This window comes from Oncorhynchus mykiss, chromosome 30 (assembly GCF_013265735.2).
Source record: "Oncorhynchus mykiss isolate Arlee chromosome 30, USDA_OmykA_1.1, whole genome shotgun sequence".
Lineage (NCBI taxonomy): Eukaryota > Metazoa > Chordata > Actinopteri > Salmoniformes > Salmonidae > Oncorhynchus > Oncorhynchus mykiss.
The window spans coordinates 28,962,659-28,977,707 of NC_050570.1; the positions used below are offsets into that span (position 1 = coordinate 28,962,659).

General features: G+C 43.5%; 1 protein-coding gene across 4 annotated transcripts in view; it reads left to right on the plus strand.

Moving 5' to 3' along the window:
• Positions 1–15,019, plus strand: part of cracd (capping protein inhibiting regulator of actin dynamics) — a 28,282-nt gene extending 13,263 nt beyond the window's left edge. For 3 of the 4 annotated variants that reach the window (XM_021599436.2, XM_021599437.2, XM_021599438.2), the window contains exons 2-9: positions 6,755–6,926; positions 9,055–9,187; positions 9,377–9,532; positions 9,696–9,956; positions 10,091–12,428; positions 12,584–12,768; positions 12,911–13,070; positions 13,268–15,019. In XM_021599436.2, coding sequence (XP_021455111.1) covers positions 9,146–9,187; positions 9,377–9,532; positions 9,696–9,956; positions 10,091–12,428; positions 12,584–12,768; positions 12,911–13,070; positions 13,268–13,428 — 3,303 coding nt within the window. In that variant the 5' untranslated portion in view covers positions 6,755–6,926; positions 9,055–9,145 and the 3' untranslated portion in view covers positions 13,429–15,019. Of the gene's footprint in view, positions 1–6,754; positions 6,927–9,034; positions 9,188–9,376; positions 9,533–9,695; positions 9,957–10,090; positions 12,429–12,583; positions 12,769–12,910; positions 13,071–13,267 lie in introns of all 4 variants that reach the window. The other variant, XM_021599439.2, reaches the window with a different exon arrangement.
• Positions 15,020–15,049: the final 30 nt, after the last annotated feature.

Sequence of the window (15,049 nt, forward strand, 5' to 3'; positions counted from 1 at the left end):
TACAGATAGAGAGCAATAGAGGCACAGAAGACGTTATAGAAAAAAGAAATAGAGGAACTTATTCAAGAAAGATCAAATGCAACATATTATTTAAAAAATTAAGTGAACTTGATGGAATATGGGAGAAGACAAAAATGAATCTTCAACATAGAAATGCAACCAAAAATAATTTACTGAAACTTGTTACGAATGATGGAGTCATCCATGATTCACCAAACAATGTTTTTAAAGAGGAAGCTAATTATTTTAAGCATATGTTTTCATCTCAGTCTCCTCCATCTTCACTAACTGAAGTTAATTGTATGGATTTTTTCTTCTGTTAATAATGTAAAATGAACAACTGTACAGAAAGACTCATGTGAAGGCCAAACTACAGAGGAGGAACTTATTGATGCAATTAAAGCATTTAAGTCTGGGAAAAATCCAGGGATAGATGGCATACCAGTTGAGGTGTACCAAACCTTTTTTGATGTACTCAGAGGACCGTTTTAACCACTCCTATAAAAATGGTAGATTCAGATACTCAACCTCAACTACTGAAACAGGACCCAAGTGGTAAATATAAAGATCCAGTCCATAAAACAAAATGTAGGCCCTTTACAATTCAGTGTTGTGATGCAAAAATTTAGACAAATTCCATGGCGTATAGAATTAAAAAGGTGTTAAAAAAATGTTGGATATTATTCATCCTAATCAGACAGATTTTTTTACATGGACAATACATTGGAGGTAATATAAAACAAGTACTGGGAAAAATAGAACATTATGAATAATCATGGAAACCAGGCCTGGTATTCATAGCTGACTTAAAGGCTTTTGATAAAGTTCAACTGGAATTGATATATAAATAGCTGGAATACAGTGCATTCAGAAAGTATTCAGACCCCTTTCCTTTTTCCACATTTTGATACGTTACAGTATTATTCTACAATATATATATTTTTTAAATCAAATCAAATCAGATTTATTTATATAGCCCTTCTTACATCAGCTGATATATCAAAGTGCTGTACAGAAACCCAGCCTAAAACCCCAAACAGTAAGCAATGCAGGTGTAGAAGCACGGTGGCTAGGAAAAACTCCCTAGAAAGGCCAAAGCCTAGGAAGACACCTAGAGAGGAACCAGGCTATGTGGGGTGGCCAGTCCTCTTCTGGCTGTGTCGGGTGGAGATTATAACAGAACATGGCCAAGATGTTAAAATGTTCATAAATGACCAGCAGGGTCAAATAATAATAATCACATTGGTTGTCGAGGGTGCAACAAGTCAGCACCTCAGGAGCAAATGTCAGTTGGCTTTTCATAGCCGATCATTGATGATCCTCATCAATCTACACACAATACCCCATAATGACGAAGCAAAAACACGTTAAAATGTATGCAAAATCGCAATGTTGCTATAGTAAACCCTGAAATAGACACGTGTCAACGGGACTCATCATTTAAATAAAAAAATGCTTTCAATTCAGAATTTTAACATAAATCTAATCATCTTGGGATTGTCCTTAACATTTCAGACTGAGCTCAGAAAACATTCAATTCATATTTATTCATCTTTCACATTTCTTTGAACAAATATTGTCATGTGACAGGGTTGAGACTAGGGTGATGGTTGGATACTGTAACAGGGTTGAAGAGACACATCGGTTTCTATATAAACTAGTTTAGTTTACTATCAAAATCCCTTCAAGATTTACCCGGAAACATTGCACTTCATTGGATGCAACCATGTAATAAGGACATTTAGATATATTTAGAACAATCTGGTTTTTATTAACCAAACTGCAGTAAATATCTAAAAATGAATTTAAAAAAACATCCGGCATTAGAGTAATTAATAACATTTAACACGTTTCATCAGAAAAGTTCAACGTGTCATCAAACTGTAGGAACATTTTCCAAGGGCATTTAGAATGCTAGAACAGCTGTAACTACAGCACTAGTGTCAGCATGACTATCCTTCTTCTCAGGAGCACCATATTCATTCATGGTTTTCTTCCTGAGAGTCTGGCCCACACGTCTCTCTCAACCTCTACGTGGCAGGATGTCACACGCTGTGGGGGTGGAATCATCTCAAGGACCAGTCGTCTCCAAAAGGCCAGAAAAATGTTTTTGGTCCTACACGATGCATACATTTCACTTGTACACTCATTTCATCCGTGCAGAGGATGAAGCCTGGATAAAGGTCATCATCGTATTCCACTATACACCACTGCCTAAGAAGACCTGGATTTCCCCACTGGATTTCGTCCACAGGTTGTGGATTTTCCTCATTGGCTGGCTGTTCTGGAGCAGCCAGGACCTTCTGCCTGAAACTGAAGTAGGGTGTGTTAAAGCATGTACAGTTTCGGTCCTTCTTTGTTGAACAAAGGCAGCTGACATCACGAGACATCAGCTCACCAGGAGCACGGGTGATGACCTGGTGTATCCCCAGACATCAGCTCACCAGGAGCACGGGTGATGACCTGGTGTATCCCCAGACATCAGCTCACCAGGAGCACGGGTGATGACCTGGTGTATCCCCAGACATCAGCTCACCAGGAGCACGGGTGATGATCTGGTGTATCCCCAGACATCAGCTCACCAGGAGAAAGGGTGATGACCTGGTGTATCCCCAGACATCAGCTCACCAGGAGAAAGGGTGATGACCTGGTGTATCCCCAGACATCAGCTCACCAGGAGAAAGGGTGATGACCTGGTGTATTCTCATGGTGGAGGGCACCGCTTTTATCGGGCTTGACATCATCTCCATCAGACGTTCGACATCGGCACACTTCCCAAAGAACAGCTTCCCTGACGTGTTTGTCTCACGGAGGGCTTTGTAAAGCTCCTGTGCATCACTGATATCACGGCCCTTAGCCACCAACCCGTCCGCCGTTCTCTTCAACGTTCCTCCCACACCATCAGGAGCCCCTTTTCCATGGCTTGACTCAAAAAAAAGTTCCATGTACCATTGCCCTGACCTTGAAGATCCTGTCTGTGGGGACTGCTCTGGAACATGATCTGGACTTTGTGGAGGAGTGGTCAAGTTCCTCAGTGCTCCTTTCCCCTCATTGCTTCTTTTGTATGCTGTTCTCCACTGTTTACGCTTTTGACGCTGGTCTCTCTCACTTTAAATCACTGATCTTTTTTCTTTTTCCCTGCCTCAACATTTCTTTTCCATCTCTGACGCTCTCTCTCAAAGTATTGTTCCTTTTTTTCTGGGTCAGCATTTTGACGTGCTCGACCCTGCCTTTGTCTTTCTGCTGTTGATGTGGGTGCCACCATTCCCTAGATGTTTCAGTGGATAACGTTAAATCAAAGATTCTTAGAATATATGCATGTCTACACTATAATCCTTGAGTCATTTAGGATCTAGAGCAACTTAAAGGAACAACGGAAGTTAAGAGCCTTGGCCAACTCTCCTACCCCTAGTCTACCTGCCTTAAAATATATTTTTTGTTCACATGGAACACATTACAGCATGTTTCATAAGTGAATAATAAACTATATATAATGTATAATATATTAAAAAATGAATTTGTTTAGATGCAATATTCATAAATAAAGTATATAACTCAACCCTGTCACAGGTTTTACAACCCCTGTTACTGTCACTGCTGTCATTGAAGGAAGACCAAAGCGCAGCGAGGTGAGCTTACATTCTTCCTTTCTTTAAAATGACGGCAACAAAACAATAAACCGTACAAAACGACCGTGAAGCTTAAGGTCCATAGTGCCACAAACAAATAAAACTTCCCACACAGAAAGGAGGGATAAGGGCTACCTACAGTGCCTTGCGAAAGTATTCGGCCCCCTTGAACTTTGCGACCTTTTGCCACATTTCAGGCTTCAAACATAAAGATATAAAACTGTCTTTTTTTTGTGAAGAATCAACAACAAGTGGGACACAATCATGAAGTGGAACGACATTTATTGGATATTTCAAACTTTTTTAACAAATCAAAAACTGAAAAATTGGGCGTGCAAAATTATTCAGCCCCTTTACTTTCAGTGCAGCAAACTCTCTCCAGAAGTTCAGTGAGAATCTCTGAATGATCCAATGTTGACCTAAATGACTAATGATGATAAATACAATCCACCTGTGTGTAATCAAGTCTCCGTATAAATGCACCTGCACTGTGATAGTCTCAGAGGTCCGTTAAAAGCGCAGAGAGCATCATGAAGAACAAGGAACACACCAGGCAGGTCCGAGATACTGTTGTGAAGAAGTTTAAAGCCGGATTTGGATACAAAAAGATTTCCCAAGCTTTAAACATCCCAAGGAGCACTGTGCAAGCGATAATATTGAAATGGAAGGAGTATCAGACCACTGCAAATCTACCAAGACCTGGCCGTCCCTTTAAACTTTCAGCTCATACAAGGAGAAGACTGATCAGAGATGCAGCCAAGAGGCCCATGATCACTCTGGATGAACTGCAGAGATCTACAGCTGAGGTGGGAGAGACTGTCCATAGGACAACAATCAGTCGTATATTGCACAAATCTGGCCTTTATGGGAGAGTGGCAAGAAGAAAGCCATTTCTTAAAGATATCCATAAAAAGTGTTGTTTAAAGTTTGCCACAAGCCACCTGGGAGACACACCAAACATGTGGAAGAAGGTGCTCTGGGCAGATGAAACCAAAATTTAACTTTTTGGCAACAATGCAAAACGTTATGTTTGGCGTAAAAGCAACACAGCTCATCACCCTGAACACACCATACCCACTGTCAAACATGGTGGTGGCAGCATCATGGTTTGGGCCTGCTTTTCTTCAGCAGGGACAGTGAATATGGTTAAAATTGATGGGAAGATGGATGGAGCCAAATACAGGACCATTCTGGAAGAAAACCTGATGGAGTCTGCAAAAGACCTGAGACTGGGACGGAGATTTGTCTTCCAACAAGACAATGATCCAAAACATAAAGCAAAATCTACAATGGAATGGTTCAAAAATAAACATATCCAGGTGTTAGAATGGCCAAGTCCAGACCTGAATCCAATCGAGAATCTGTGGAAAGAACTGAAAACTGCTGTTCACAAATGCTCTCCATCCAACCTCACTGAGCTCGAGCTGTTTTGCAAGGAGGAATGGGAAAAAATGTCAGTCTCTCGATGTGCAAAACTGATAGAGACATACCCCAAGCGACTTACAGCTGTAATCGCAGCAAAAGGTGGCGCTACAAAGTATTAACTTAAGGGGGCTGAATAATTTTGCACGCCCAATCTTTCAGTTTTTGATTTGTTAAAAAAGTTTGAAATATCCAATAAATGTCGTTCCACTTCATGATTGTGTCCCACTTGTTGTTGATTCTTCACAAAAAAATACAGTTTTATATCTTTATGTTTGAAGCCTGAAATGTGGCAAAAGGTCGCAAAGTTCAAGGGGGGCGAATACTTTCGCAAGGCACTGTAAGTATGGTTCCCAATCAGAGACAACGATAGACAGCTGTCCCTGATTGAGAACCATACCCGGCCCAAACAAAAATATACAAAAACATGGAAAAGAGAACATAGAATGCCCACCCCAAATTACACCCTGACCAAACCAAATAGAGACATAAAAAGGCTTTTTAAGGTCAGGGCGTGACAGTTACAATGAAACATGTGTATGGGTTGAGTGTGACGGGTTTTAATTTTGGGGGGGCTCAAAATGGCTCCTCATGTGGTGAAGGAACGAAATTAATGTTTTGTATGTTTTTATGGGTTAAAGTATCATTTTGATAAGTACTAGTTTTCCATCTGTATTTCATGTAATGGGGTTGTGTTGGTCTGCTCAACAATCCCCACCTGTCTTTAAAAAACAAGAAAACAAAGATATAAAAGAATGTGATTACGTATCTGTTTCTGTACCATGCAGTTAAAAATGGTTGAATAATGTCACTTCCTGTTAATGATGGCACATAAGGGTGGACTGACCGTTTTTATTGGCAGAGTTTGGTTGGCGTAACGGGGTTGAGTGTACACTGAGGGATAGAGATAAATTGTGTGATTTTAATCAATAATAGTGCATTTATTTGATTTAAAAAAATACTTCCTCAACAAAAGAACACAAATATACAATACCAGCCAAAAGTTTTTAGAACACCTGTGGATAAAAAAATAAAAAAAACGTTAATGTTCTCGGCTTATGCATTGCAAGAATAAAAAATGCACCGTTGAGGCTACAACAGCCATTTTGTTTTATAGTATTTCTGTTTTATAATATTTCATCCCTTGATCAAAGATCACCTCATGGATTAACTATAACCAAAGGAGTGCTCCTCACCTGTGTCTCTACATTATCCAAAGAGCGTTTCAGTATTCAAGTGAAACACGTGATATTATATGCAGACATACGGATTACAGTATATGTTTGGATATGGGAAGGACAGAGTCAGTCAGTCAGAGTGAGTGATTTATTTACTGAGTGACTCCCAAAGGTCCAGTCAGGACAGAATGATTCAGCCTGTTATGTGATCAGAATGTTGGTTCTCAACCATGTCCTCCTGAGTAGTCCTACTACTGTACATAGGCTTTCAGATAGGCGTTCGCATAAACATACTGTTGTTGAAGGTAAGTATTATCAACCGAGCCAAGGTTTTCTCTTCACTTCATCTGCTGTGGAGTTCTTTTGTATCCGTTCACACACCTTGTGTAAATTGCACACATTCACACACACTCCGGCCCACACATTTATATGTAATCAAACATGTTCATGGGTGTGATATAAAGAGAGATAAGCTGATAGTGTGTGGCTAGTGGCTTTGGTTATAATTTCTCTTTCTGCGTGCAGAGAGGCGACGGCAGGGCAAATTCCAGCCGTTCCGACGCCTGTTTGGGAGGAGGAAGAAGAGGGAGGCAGCGCAGAGGGGCTTTGATGCAGTAGAGCTGAAAGCTAGCTTCTCCACAGGGGAAGTGTGCAACGGAGTCGTCTCAGATGATGAGGAGACCAATCAACATCTGAGGTAAACAGGACATTTATGCATTCTGTTTGATGCTGTGAAATACTCCAGCATTCAAGATTGCATTTATACATTGCTCATAATGTTGTCATAAAGAGTTGAGTTGTACCGCCATTGCAGTTTCCCCCCTATTGCTTGTACAGGCCTCCACCTCAAAATGAAACAAACTCTAAACACAGGTCTTATCAATAATTTAGTCTGCATGGCCTTGAGCACATTATGTCGTTAATCCCTTTCAGTAAGACACACTTACCCAGACCACAGAGAAAGCCTATGATACTATTCCCACGAAGACCCAACTTATATCCCACATATACACAGTGCCCTCAGAAAGTATTTACACCCCTAGACTTTTTCAACATTTTGTTGTTTTACAGCCTGAATGTAAAATTAATTTCAATTTAGATTTTGTGTCACTGGCCTACACACAATAACCCATAATGTCAAAGTGGAAATATGTTTTTAGAAATGTTTACTAATTAATTTAAAATGAAAAACTGAAATGTTTTGAGTCGAGTATTCACCCCTTTTGTTAAATGGCAAGCCTAAATAAGTTCAGGAGTAAAAATGTTCTTAACAACTCACATAATAAGTTGCATGGACTCAATAATAGTGTGCAATAATAGTGTTTTTCATGATTTTTGAATGACTACCTCATCTCTGTACCCAACACATACAATTATCTGTAATATTCCTCAGTCGAGCAGTGCATTTCAAACACAGATTCAACCACAAAGACCAGGGAGGTTTTTACAATGCCTCGCAAAGAAGGCACGTATTGGTAGATGGGTAATACATTTAAAAAAGCAGACATTGAATATCCCTTTGAGCATGCTGAAGTTATTAATCACACTTTGGATGGTGTATCAATACACGCAGTCACTACAAAGATACAGGCATCCTTCCTAACTCAGTTGCCGGAGAGGAAGGAAACCGGGTTTAATGGTTGTGATAGGAGAAAATTGAGGATGGCTCAACAACATTGTAGTTACTCCACAATACTAACCTAAATGACAGAGTGAAAAGAAGGAAGCCTATACAGAATACAAATATCCCTAAACATGCATCCTGTGATTCCTGTTTGTAAAACTGCAAGACATGTGGCAAAGAAATGAATTTCATGTTCTGAATACAAAGCGTTATGTTTGGGGCGAATCCATCACAACACATCACTGAGTATCACTCTTCATATTTTCCAGCATGGTGGTGGCTGCATCATGTTATGGGTTGCTTGTCATCAGAAAGGACTAGGGAGTTTTTTTAAGAGTAAAATAAATGGAATTGAACTAAGCACAGGCAAAATCCTAGAGGAAAACCTAGTTCAGTCTGTTTTCCAACAGACACTGGGAGACAAATTCACCTTTCAGCAGGACAATAACCTAAAACACAAGGTCAAATATACACTGGAGTTGCTTACTAAGATGATATTGAATGTTCCTGACTGAATGGATTAGTTACAGTTTTGACTTAAATCGGCTTAAAAATCTATGGCAAGACTTGAAAATGGCTGTTTAGCAATGATCAACAACCAACTCGACAGAGCTTGAAGAATTAAAAAAAATAATAATGTGCAAATATTGTAAAATCCAGGTGTGCAAAACTCTTAGACTTTCCCAGAAAGAATGTGGTCGCTGCCAAAGGAGCTTCTACAAAGTATTGGTTCAGAGGTGTGAATACTTATGTATCTAAATTAGATATTTCTGTATTTCATTTTCAATAAAGTTGCAAAAATGTATAAAAACATGTTTTCCCATTGTCATTATGGGGTATCGTATGTAGATTGGTTAGATTTTTTTTTTTTTACATTCATTTTGAATTCAGTCTGTACCACAACACAATGTAGAATAGATCAAGGGGTATGTATACTTTCTGAAGACACTGTATTACCATGTGGCTTCTCGATTGCAATGGATCTGTTTATCTATTTTCATGTCAGCAGAGTCGATTAAATCTCACGGTCTGGTGAGAAAGGGGTGCGGTTCAGTTGAAATGTGTTCTATAAACTGCTTGACTGACTTTTAGCTTTTAATTTATGGAGTTTAGAGTGTGTGAGGTACACTACACCCTGTCAGAAATGAATGACTGACTGTAATAACATACTATATCTGTAGAGTCCGTTTTGTCTTTGCAGGGAGCTGAACCCCATTGGCTCCCGAGCCCTCTCCCACGACAGTGTGTTTATCCCAGAGGAAGCAGTACAGGAGCCCAGTCCAGAACATACCATGTCCCAGGAAAACGTCTCCGATAAAGTCAGGAACCTGCAGGTGGGACTTAAACACACACGCACACACACACAGTCTGTGATGTATGTTCACAGTCTTGGTTGATGACTCGTAAGTCAACCGTTGCCCCAGGTAACAATCAATTACACTCTAACAGACACTTTAGCGTTACTGCTCTCGTCAATGTCTAACACCAAACCCAAAATGTGTGTGTACGTGTTGAATGTGCAGAGGCAGATAGCACAGAATATCAAGTTTGGCCAGAGGCCCCCCTCTCTGAGGAAGAGTGAGGGAGACGAGGGCAGCTCAGATGAAGAGGAGGTGCCCAGGAGCCCCCTGAAGGTCTTAGCCCAGGTGGAAGCTGAGCCAGTGGACACAGAGACAAAGGTAAAGGCAGGATTATTAATGGCAGACTGGGCACCATTGGTATACATACTAATTGCATTCTCTTTGGTTCACTGTTAGCTTATAATGCTACAGTAGTAACCTAAAGAAATAGTGTTGGAAATATAGGAAGAGATTGACAATGTATTCTTTCCATGACAACCAGGGGGCCAGCCAGAGCCAAGGGCCCAGCCAGAGCCAAGGGCCCAGCCAGAGCCACGGAGCTGCCCAGACCGGGACTCCAAGTACTCCAGTGAAATCTCCTAGGTCCAAACGAGTTCTTCCAGCCACCGGTACCATCGAGTCCATCGACCTGGACGGAGTCCCACAGTCTGTCCCTAGGCTGGACAACACCGCTGCCAAGCATAAACTGTCTGTCAAACCCAAAAACCAGAGGATCTCCCGCAAGCACCGCCGATTCACACAGGTGAGAGGGGTTCAGGTTCCTTACAGTTGGTGGTCTTTCTTTGGTATGAATGTGCATGCATAGAATTGTCATGTAGATGGAATAGAGTGAGATGGAGCTCAACAATAGAAATCAAAATACATACTTTTTTTCAGGATTTGCAAGAGGTGGATATCCCTGGCATACTGCAGGAGGAAACAGATGCAGCCGACGTCCAATACAGAACCGCTGAGGAAGAGACACCCCCAGAGAAAACGAAGAAGCAGAAACTGCAGGAGGACGAGAGACAGGAGTCCAGGAGGAAGAGAGAGCTGGCAGAACAAAGGCACAGAGAGGAAGAAGAGGATAGGAAGAGGAAAGCAGAGGAGTGGAGGCTGCGTGAGTTAGAGGAGGAGAGATGTCGCCAACAGGAGGAGGAACTTATACGCAAAGAGGAGGAGGAAAGAAGGCAGGGAGAGGAGATGGAGAGGAGGATGAAAGAAGAAGAGGAAAGGAGGATTATGGAGGAAGAAGAAAGGAGACAGAGAGAACTGGAAGTGATGAGAATCAGAGAGGAAGAACAGAGGATACAGAGAGAAGAAGAGAGAAGGATGAGGGAGGAATTGGAGCTTATGCAGCGAGAGGAGGAGCAGAGGACACTAGAGGAAGAGAAAAGGAGGAAAGAGGAAGAGGAAAGAATGAGGAAAGAGGAAGAGGAGAGGAAGCAGCACGAACTGGAGGCAGAGCGTCTCTGTGTCGAGGAGGAAAAGATACTGAAAGAGGCAGAAGAAGAGGAGGAAAGGAAGAAAAAGCAGGTGGAAGAAAAGAGAAAACTGCTTGCAGAGGAGGAGGAGGAGAAGAGACTGTGTGCAGAAGTGGCTGCGAGCAGCTCTGACCCTGAAAGGAAGAGGAGGGCGGAGGAGGTGCGCTGGAGAGAGATGGAGGAGAGACAAAGGCCGTTCACCTTCAAAGTGTCCTCTGGGGAGAAGCAGATTCTGTTCCAGAAGGTCAACCTGACGCCTGTTACGCCGGCCTCCAGCCAGCAGGGGGGCGCTGTGACTGAACACAAAGAGGGAGTCAAGGCCTCGTCCCCTGGAGGAGCTGACTCCCCAACCCTCCCGTCCTCTCAGTATGTCCCCCACACAGCCATCCTGGTGACGGGTGCCCAGCTCTGTGGGACTGCTGTCAACCTGGACCACATCAAAGAAACAGCTTGTAAGTCTCTCCTGGGTCTGGCAGATGAAAAGAAAGCTGCCATGGGCACCCCACCACCAACCAAGAGCAAGACTTCACCAGACCGCAAGTCTGGGAAAACCAAATCCCTCAGCGAGTCCACAGACCAGTCCAGTGCAGCCGTCCTTGCAGAGTGGGCCAGTATCCGCTCCAAGATATTCAAGGGGGCGGGGGAGGGAAAGTATGAGGAATACCCAGACCACCAGAGCCAGAGCCGACCCAGCAGTGAGGACCAGAGTCCGTTCCTCCATAGCAACCTCAGGAAGACCATGTCCGCCAGCGCCAAGTTCTCCATCACCCCGGCCAGGAAGAAGTTTGCCGACTCAAACAGGAACTCTGAGGTGTTGAGTCAGGAAGAGAAGGAAGGAGGAAGGCCAGCATCTGCTGTCTCCGACACCTCCTCCAGTGCCTCTGTTCCCCCTGCAGCTTCACCAGCCCCAGACAGCAAGACCCAGAGCCGGGGCGGTAAGACTGTCCGGATTGCAGATGGAACAGGGGAGTGCATGTTTGCCAAAGACCTCCCGTCTTTCATAGTCCCCAGCTCTTCCCAGGCCTCACCCAGACCCAAGGGCTCTGAGACAGATACTGGGAGCCTGGGAGGAGAATCAGAGGACTCTGATGGCCGGGAGGAGGGGGAGGAGAAGGGCCAGCCATCTCCGTTTGGGATCAAGCTGAGGAGGACCAACTACTCCCTCCGCTTCCACAGTGATCAGTCGACAGACAAGAGGAAGAAGAGGTACAGTGCCGGCGACAGCTTTGATGGGGTCCCCTCACCTCTGACCCCCATTGACCGCGACTCTGACACCTCAGTGTTCTCTAATAGCTCCAGCCCTGCATCTCCACTCAGAGAGAGCATTCCTGGGGTCAAGCCTGGACATGTGATTGTATCTCTTCCAGAGCCCCGGGCCAAAGCAGGCAAGTCTCCCACCCCTTCCATGCACAGCGAGGGGGAGAAGCTGCCGTCCAAACCCTCACTTTACCAGAGACCCAGCACATCCCCTAAACCTGCAACCCCTCCCCCCTCTCCACTCCCCAAAGTGGGCAGAGAGAGTTCCAGTGACGCAGTGGTCCAGAGGAGCTGGGTGGAGGCTGATTCAGCTGGCCATGAGGAGCGAGGTGAGAGGAGGAGGGAGGAGACCTCAGCTGTGGCCCAGCTCCACAGGAACGGCCAGGGACAGAGCCAGGGGGAGGGGGAGCCCAAGGAGAAGAGGTCCTTCTTCCCCTCCATCAGTATCCCCTGGAGGGAGAAGGCTGACAGGAAGACGGAGCTCATCAGAAGAGGTCAGTGTCACCTTGGGAAACGCCTGTGCTGCTAGTCCAAGACAGAGATTTATTTTTTTAAGCGAGTAGGAAAGTCACTCCTGCATTTCAATTACTTGAGTCATTTTGTGTGAATGTCTCAGTATATGATAGTTGTCTCGTCTCGCCCCTTACAGAGGGAAAGCCATCACTGCAGAGTAGGCACTCATTGGACAGTACGCGGGTCCAGGACAAGGAGTCAGGGCCTCTGTGGATCACGCTAGCGCTGCAGAAACAGAAAGGCTTCAGGGAGCAGCAGCAGAGCCGAGACGAACGCCGCAGCCACAAACTGTCTGAGAAGCAAACCAAGGACAAAGACAGCGTATGTTACTGCACTTTAACATACACAAATGCCATACATACACACACATGTGCTTATGTAGAGAAAGACATGCACGTTCTCAGTAGTCACCTGTACTAATAACAGTAGGAGAGCACAGCTGAAAGGTAACTGTGTTTCATAGGATGTGTTGCTTAGTCCTATGGAGGGTAAGGGGAGTAGAAACACCAACCCTCCGAAACCACAGATACCGGAGGAAGCTAAGAGACCAGACACCCTCCTGGGCCGCTTGGAGCGCCGGGACCTCCTGAAGAAAGCCAACACCCTGCCCAGCTCTGTCACAGGTAAGAGCTAGCATATTCACAAGTGTTTGACATCACACTTTCCCAAGATCAGATCGGACAGTTAGGATATCTCACATCTATTACATCTGGATCATCATAATCAAACCAATCTGTTATGTAAATTGCATGGATGACTACACTTTTATGGCGTCCTCGGCGTGCTTTATAACCCTTTCTCTCTGGGTCTTGTGTTCCAGTTGAGATTGCAGACCCCACACCATCGCCCCCTGCAGTGAAGGAGTTGACCAAGCGCTTCCCATCCACTGACTCTCCCCAGGTGTCCACTGAGCCGGCCTGGCTGGCTCTGGCCAAGCGCAAGGCTAAAGCCTGGAGTGACTGCCCTCAGATCATCAAATAACCTACTCTCTAACCTCTACACTGCATCAGTACAGCACACACACACACTGCCCATGAACTATGACCCCTGTCCCAAACCATCCCCTGACCTCTCCTCTCTGGTGTGCACCTGACCTTGCATTCTAACCTCAGCCACCAGACCAAGTCATTCTCCTCCCATGCCACAATAACCATGCACTTGTTTGAATATGTCAAAAGTGTGTTTCACATTCATAATATAAATATGATCACACGTTTACAAACATGAACACTCAGTTCAAGCATGCTCTTACACGAAAACATGAACACAAACTCAATTATTTTTTCAAGATTACCTGGCTGTATACTATCAACTATATAATATCTTCCAACAAGTCAAAAGATCCTATAGCAGCCAATCATGGCCACTGCTGGCCATTGCATTAGCCAATCCCAACCCTTCCTTCCCTTCAGTAGCCAATCAAAGCTCCACAGCTGTAAATAGATCATACACTAAACATAATACAAGATAAAAATGCTGATGTATTGGAAAGATGTGTCTTGACAGGTCTGAAAAAGGATAAAGATTCTTCATTTCAAGGGTACTTTGGGGACAGTGTTTTAAGGGCTACCAGTAGCCAATAACCCAACATGACAGATGATCAACCCTGGTTTATCTCCCTTAAAATAAAAACATTTCCTGATCTCGTGGGGTTTATTTCAAGCACTGGTTTTAACAATGTTGAAACAATGTATTTGTCATCTCTGAGCCTTGTCTCCAATGTACAGAATAAGCTTCTTTTTTTCTTAAAAAACAAACAAACAAACGTATTCAAAAGCAGTACTTAGTATAGAACTATTCTCACTGTGTCCGTGATGACTGTGACAGCTGTCAAAGATGCTATATTGTAAAAAAGATAAATACATTGCCATGACAGAGTTGTTTTGAATCTCACCGCAGTTTGTAAAATAACACTAGGTCTGTCATAATCAAATGTCGACTGTACTGAAACAAACCATTAAAGACCAGGTGTCAGGTGGTTGTGAATTGCACAATGCTCTTACCACTCTAATTGTGTCCTGTATTTTGCTTTGCTGTGGAAAGAGACAACCTACCGGCTGTAACATATGTCATGTCACCGCTAATGTGTTGACCTATAATAAGGCCTTTTCTCCTCCAGCATTTGGAAAGTCCCATTCTGTGAATCCCATCATGGGATAAGCTTACAGCTATATCACATCCTCTTCCATTTTCCTCAACGTCATGTGAACCAGCCAGCCTTGCTATGAGAACATCTGCTGGGCTGTCTGTTGATGACAGACATCCTATGGCTATTTCTCCCATCACTACCTTGCTCTCACTACTCAATGTAAAGACCTGTATGTGTGTTGTTAGAGGCGGTTTTACCAGAACGTTGGTCAAAAAGAGGACCCCAAGGCTCAGTCACTTTGGCATTTTTGTTTAACTTTGATTGTGTGCAATAGTGTAGTGTACACAGTGTTGTATGTAACAACATATTGTTTGATAATATTTGCACTTTTTTTGTCTGACTTAAAAGGTATTCATGAGAACATCTTAAAGTGATGCAAATGTTATGAATTATGTAAATTAAATACTGATGTCTGAACTCAAAGCTTAGAATCATATTCCTCCTTCAAATGAG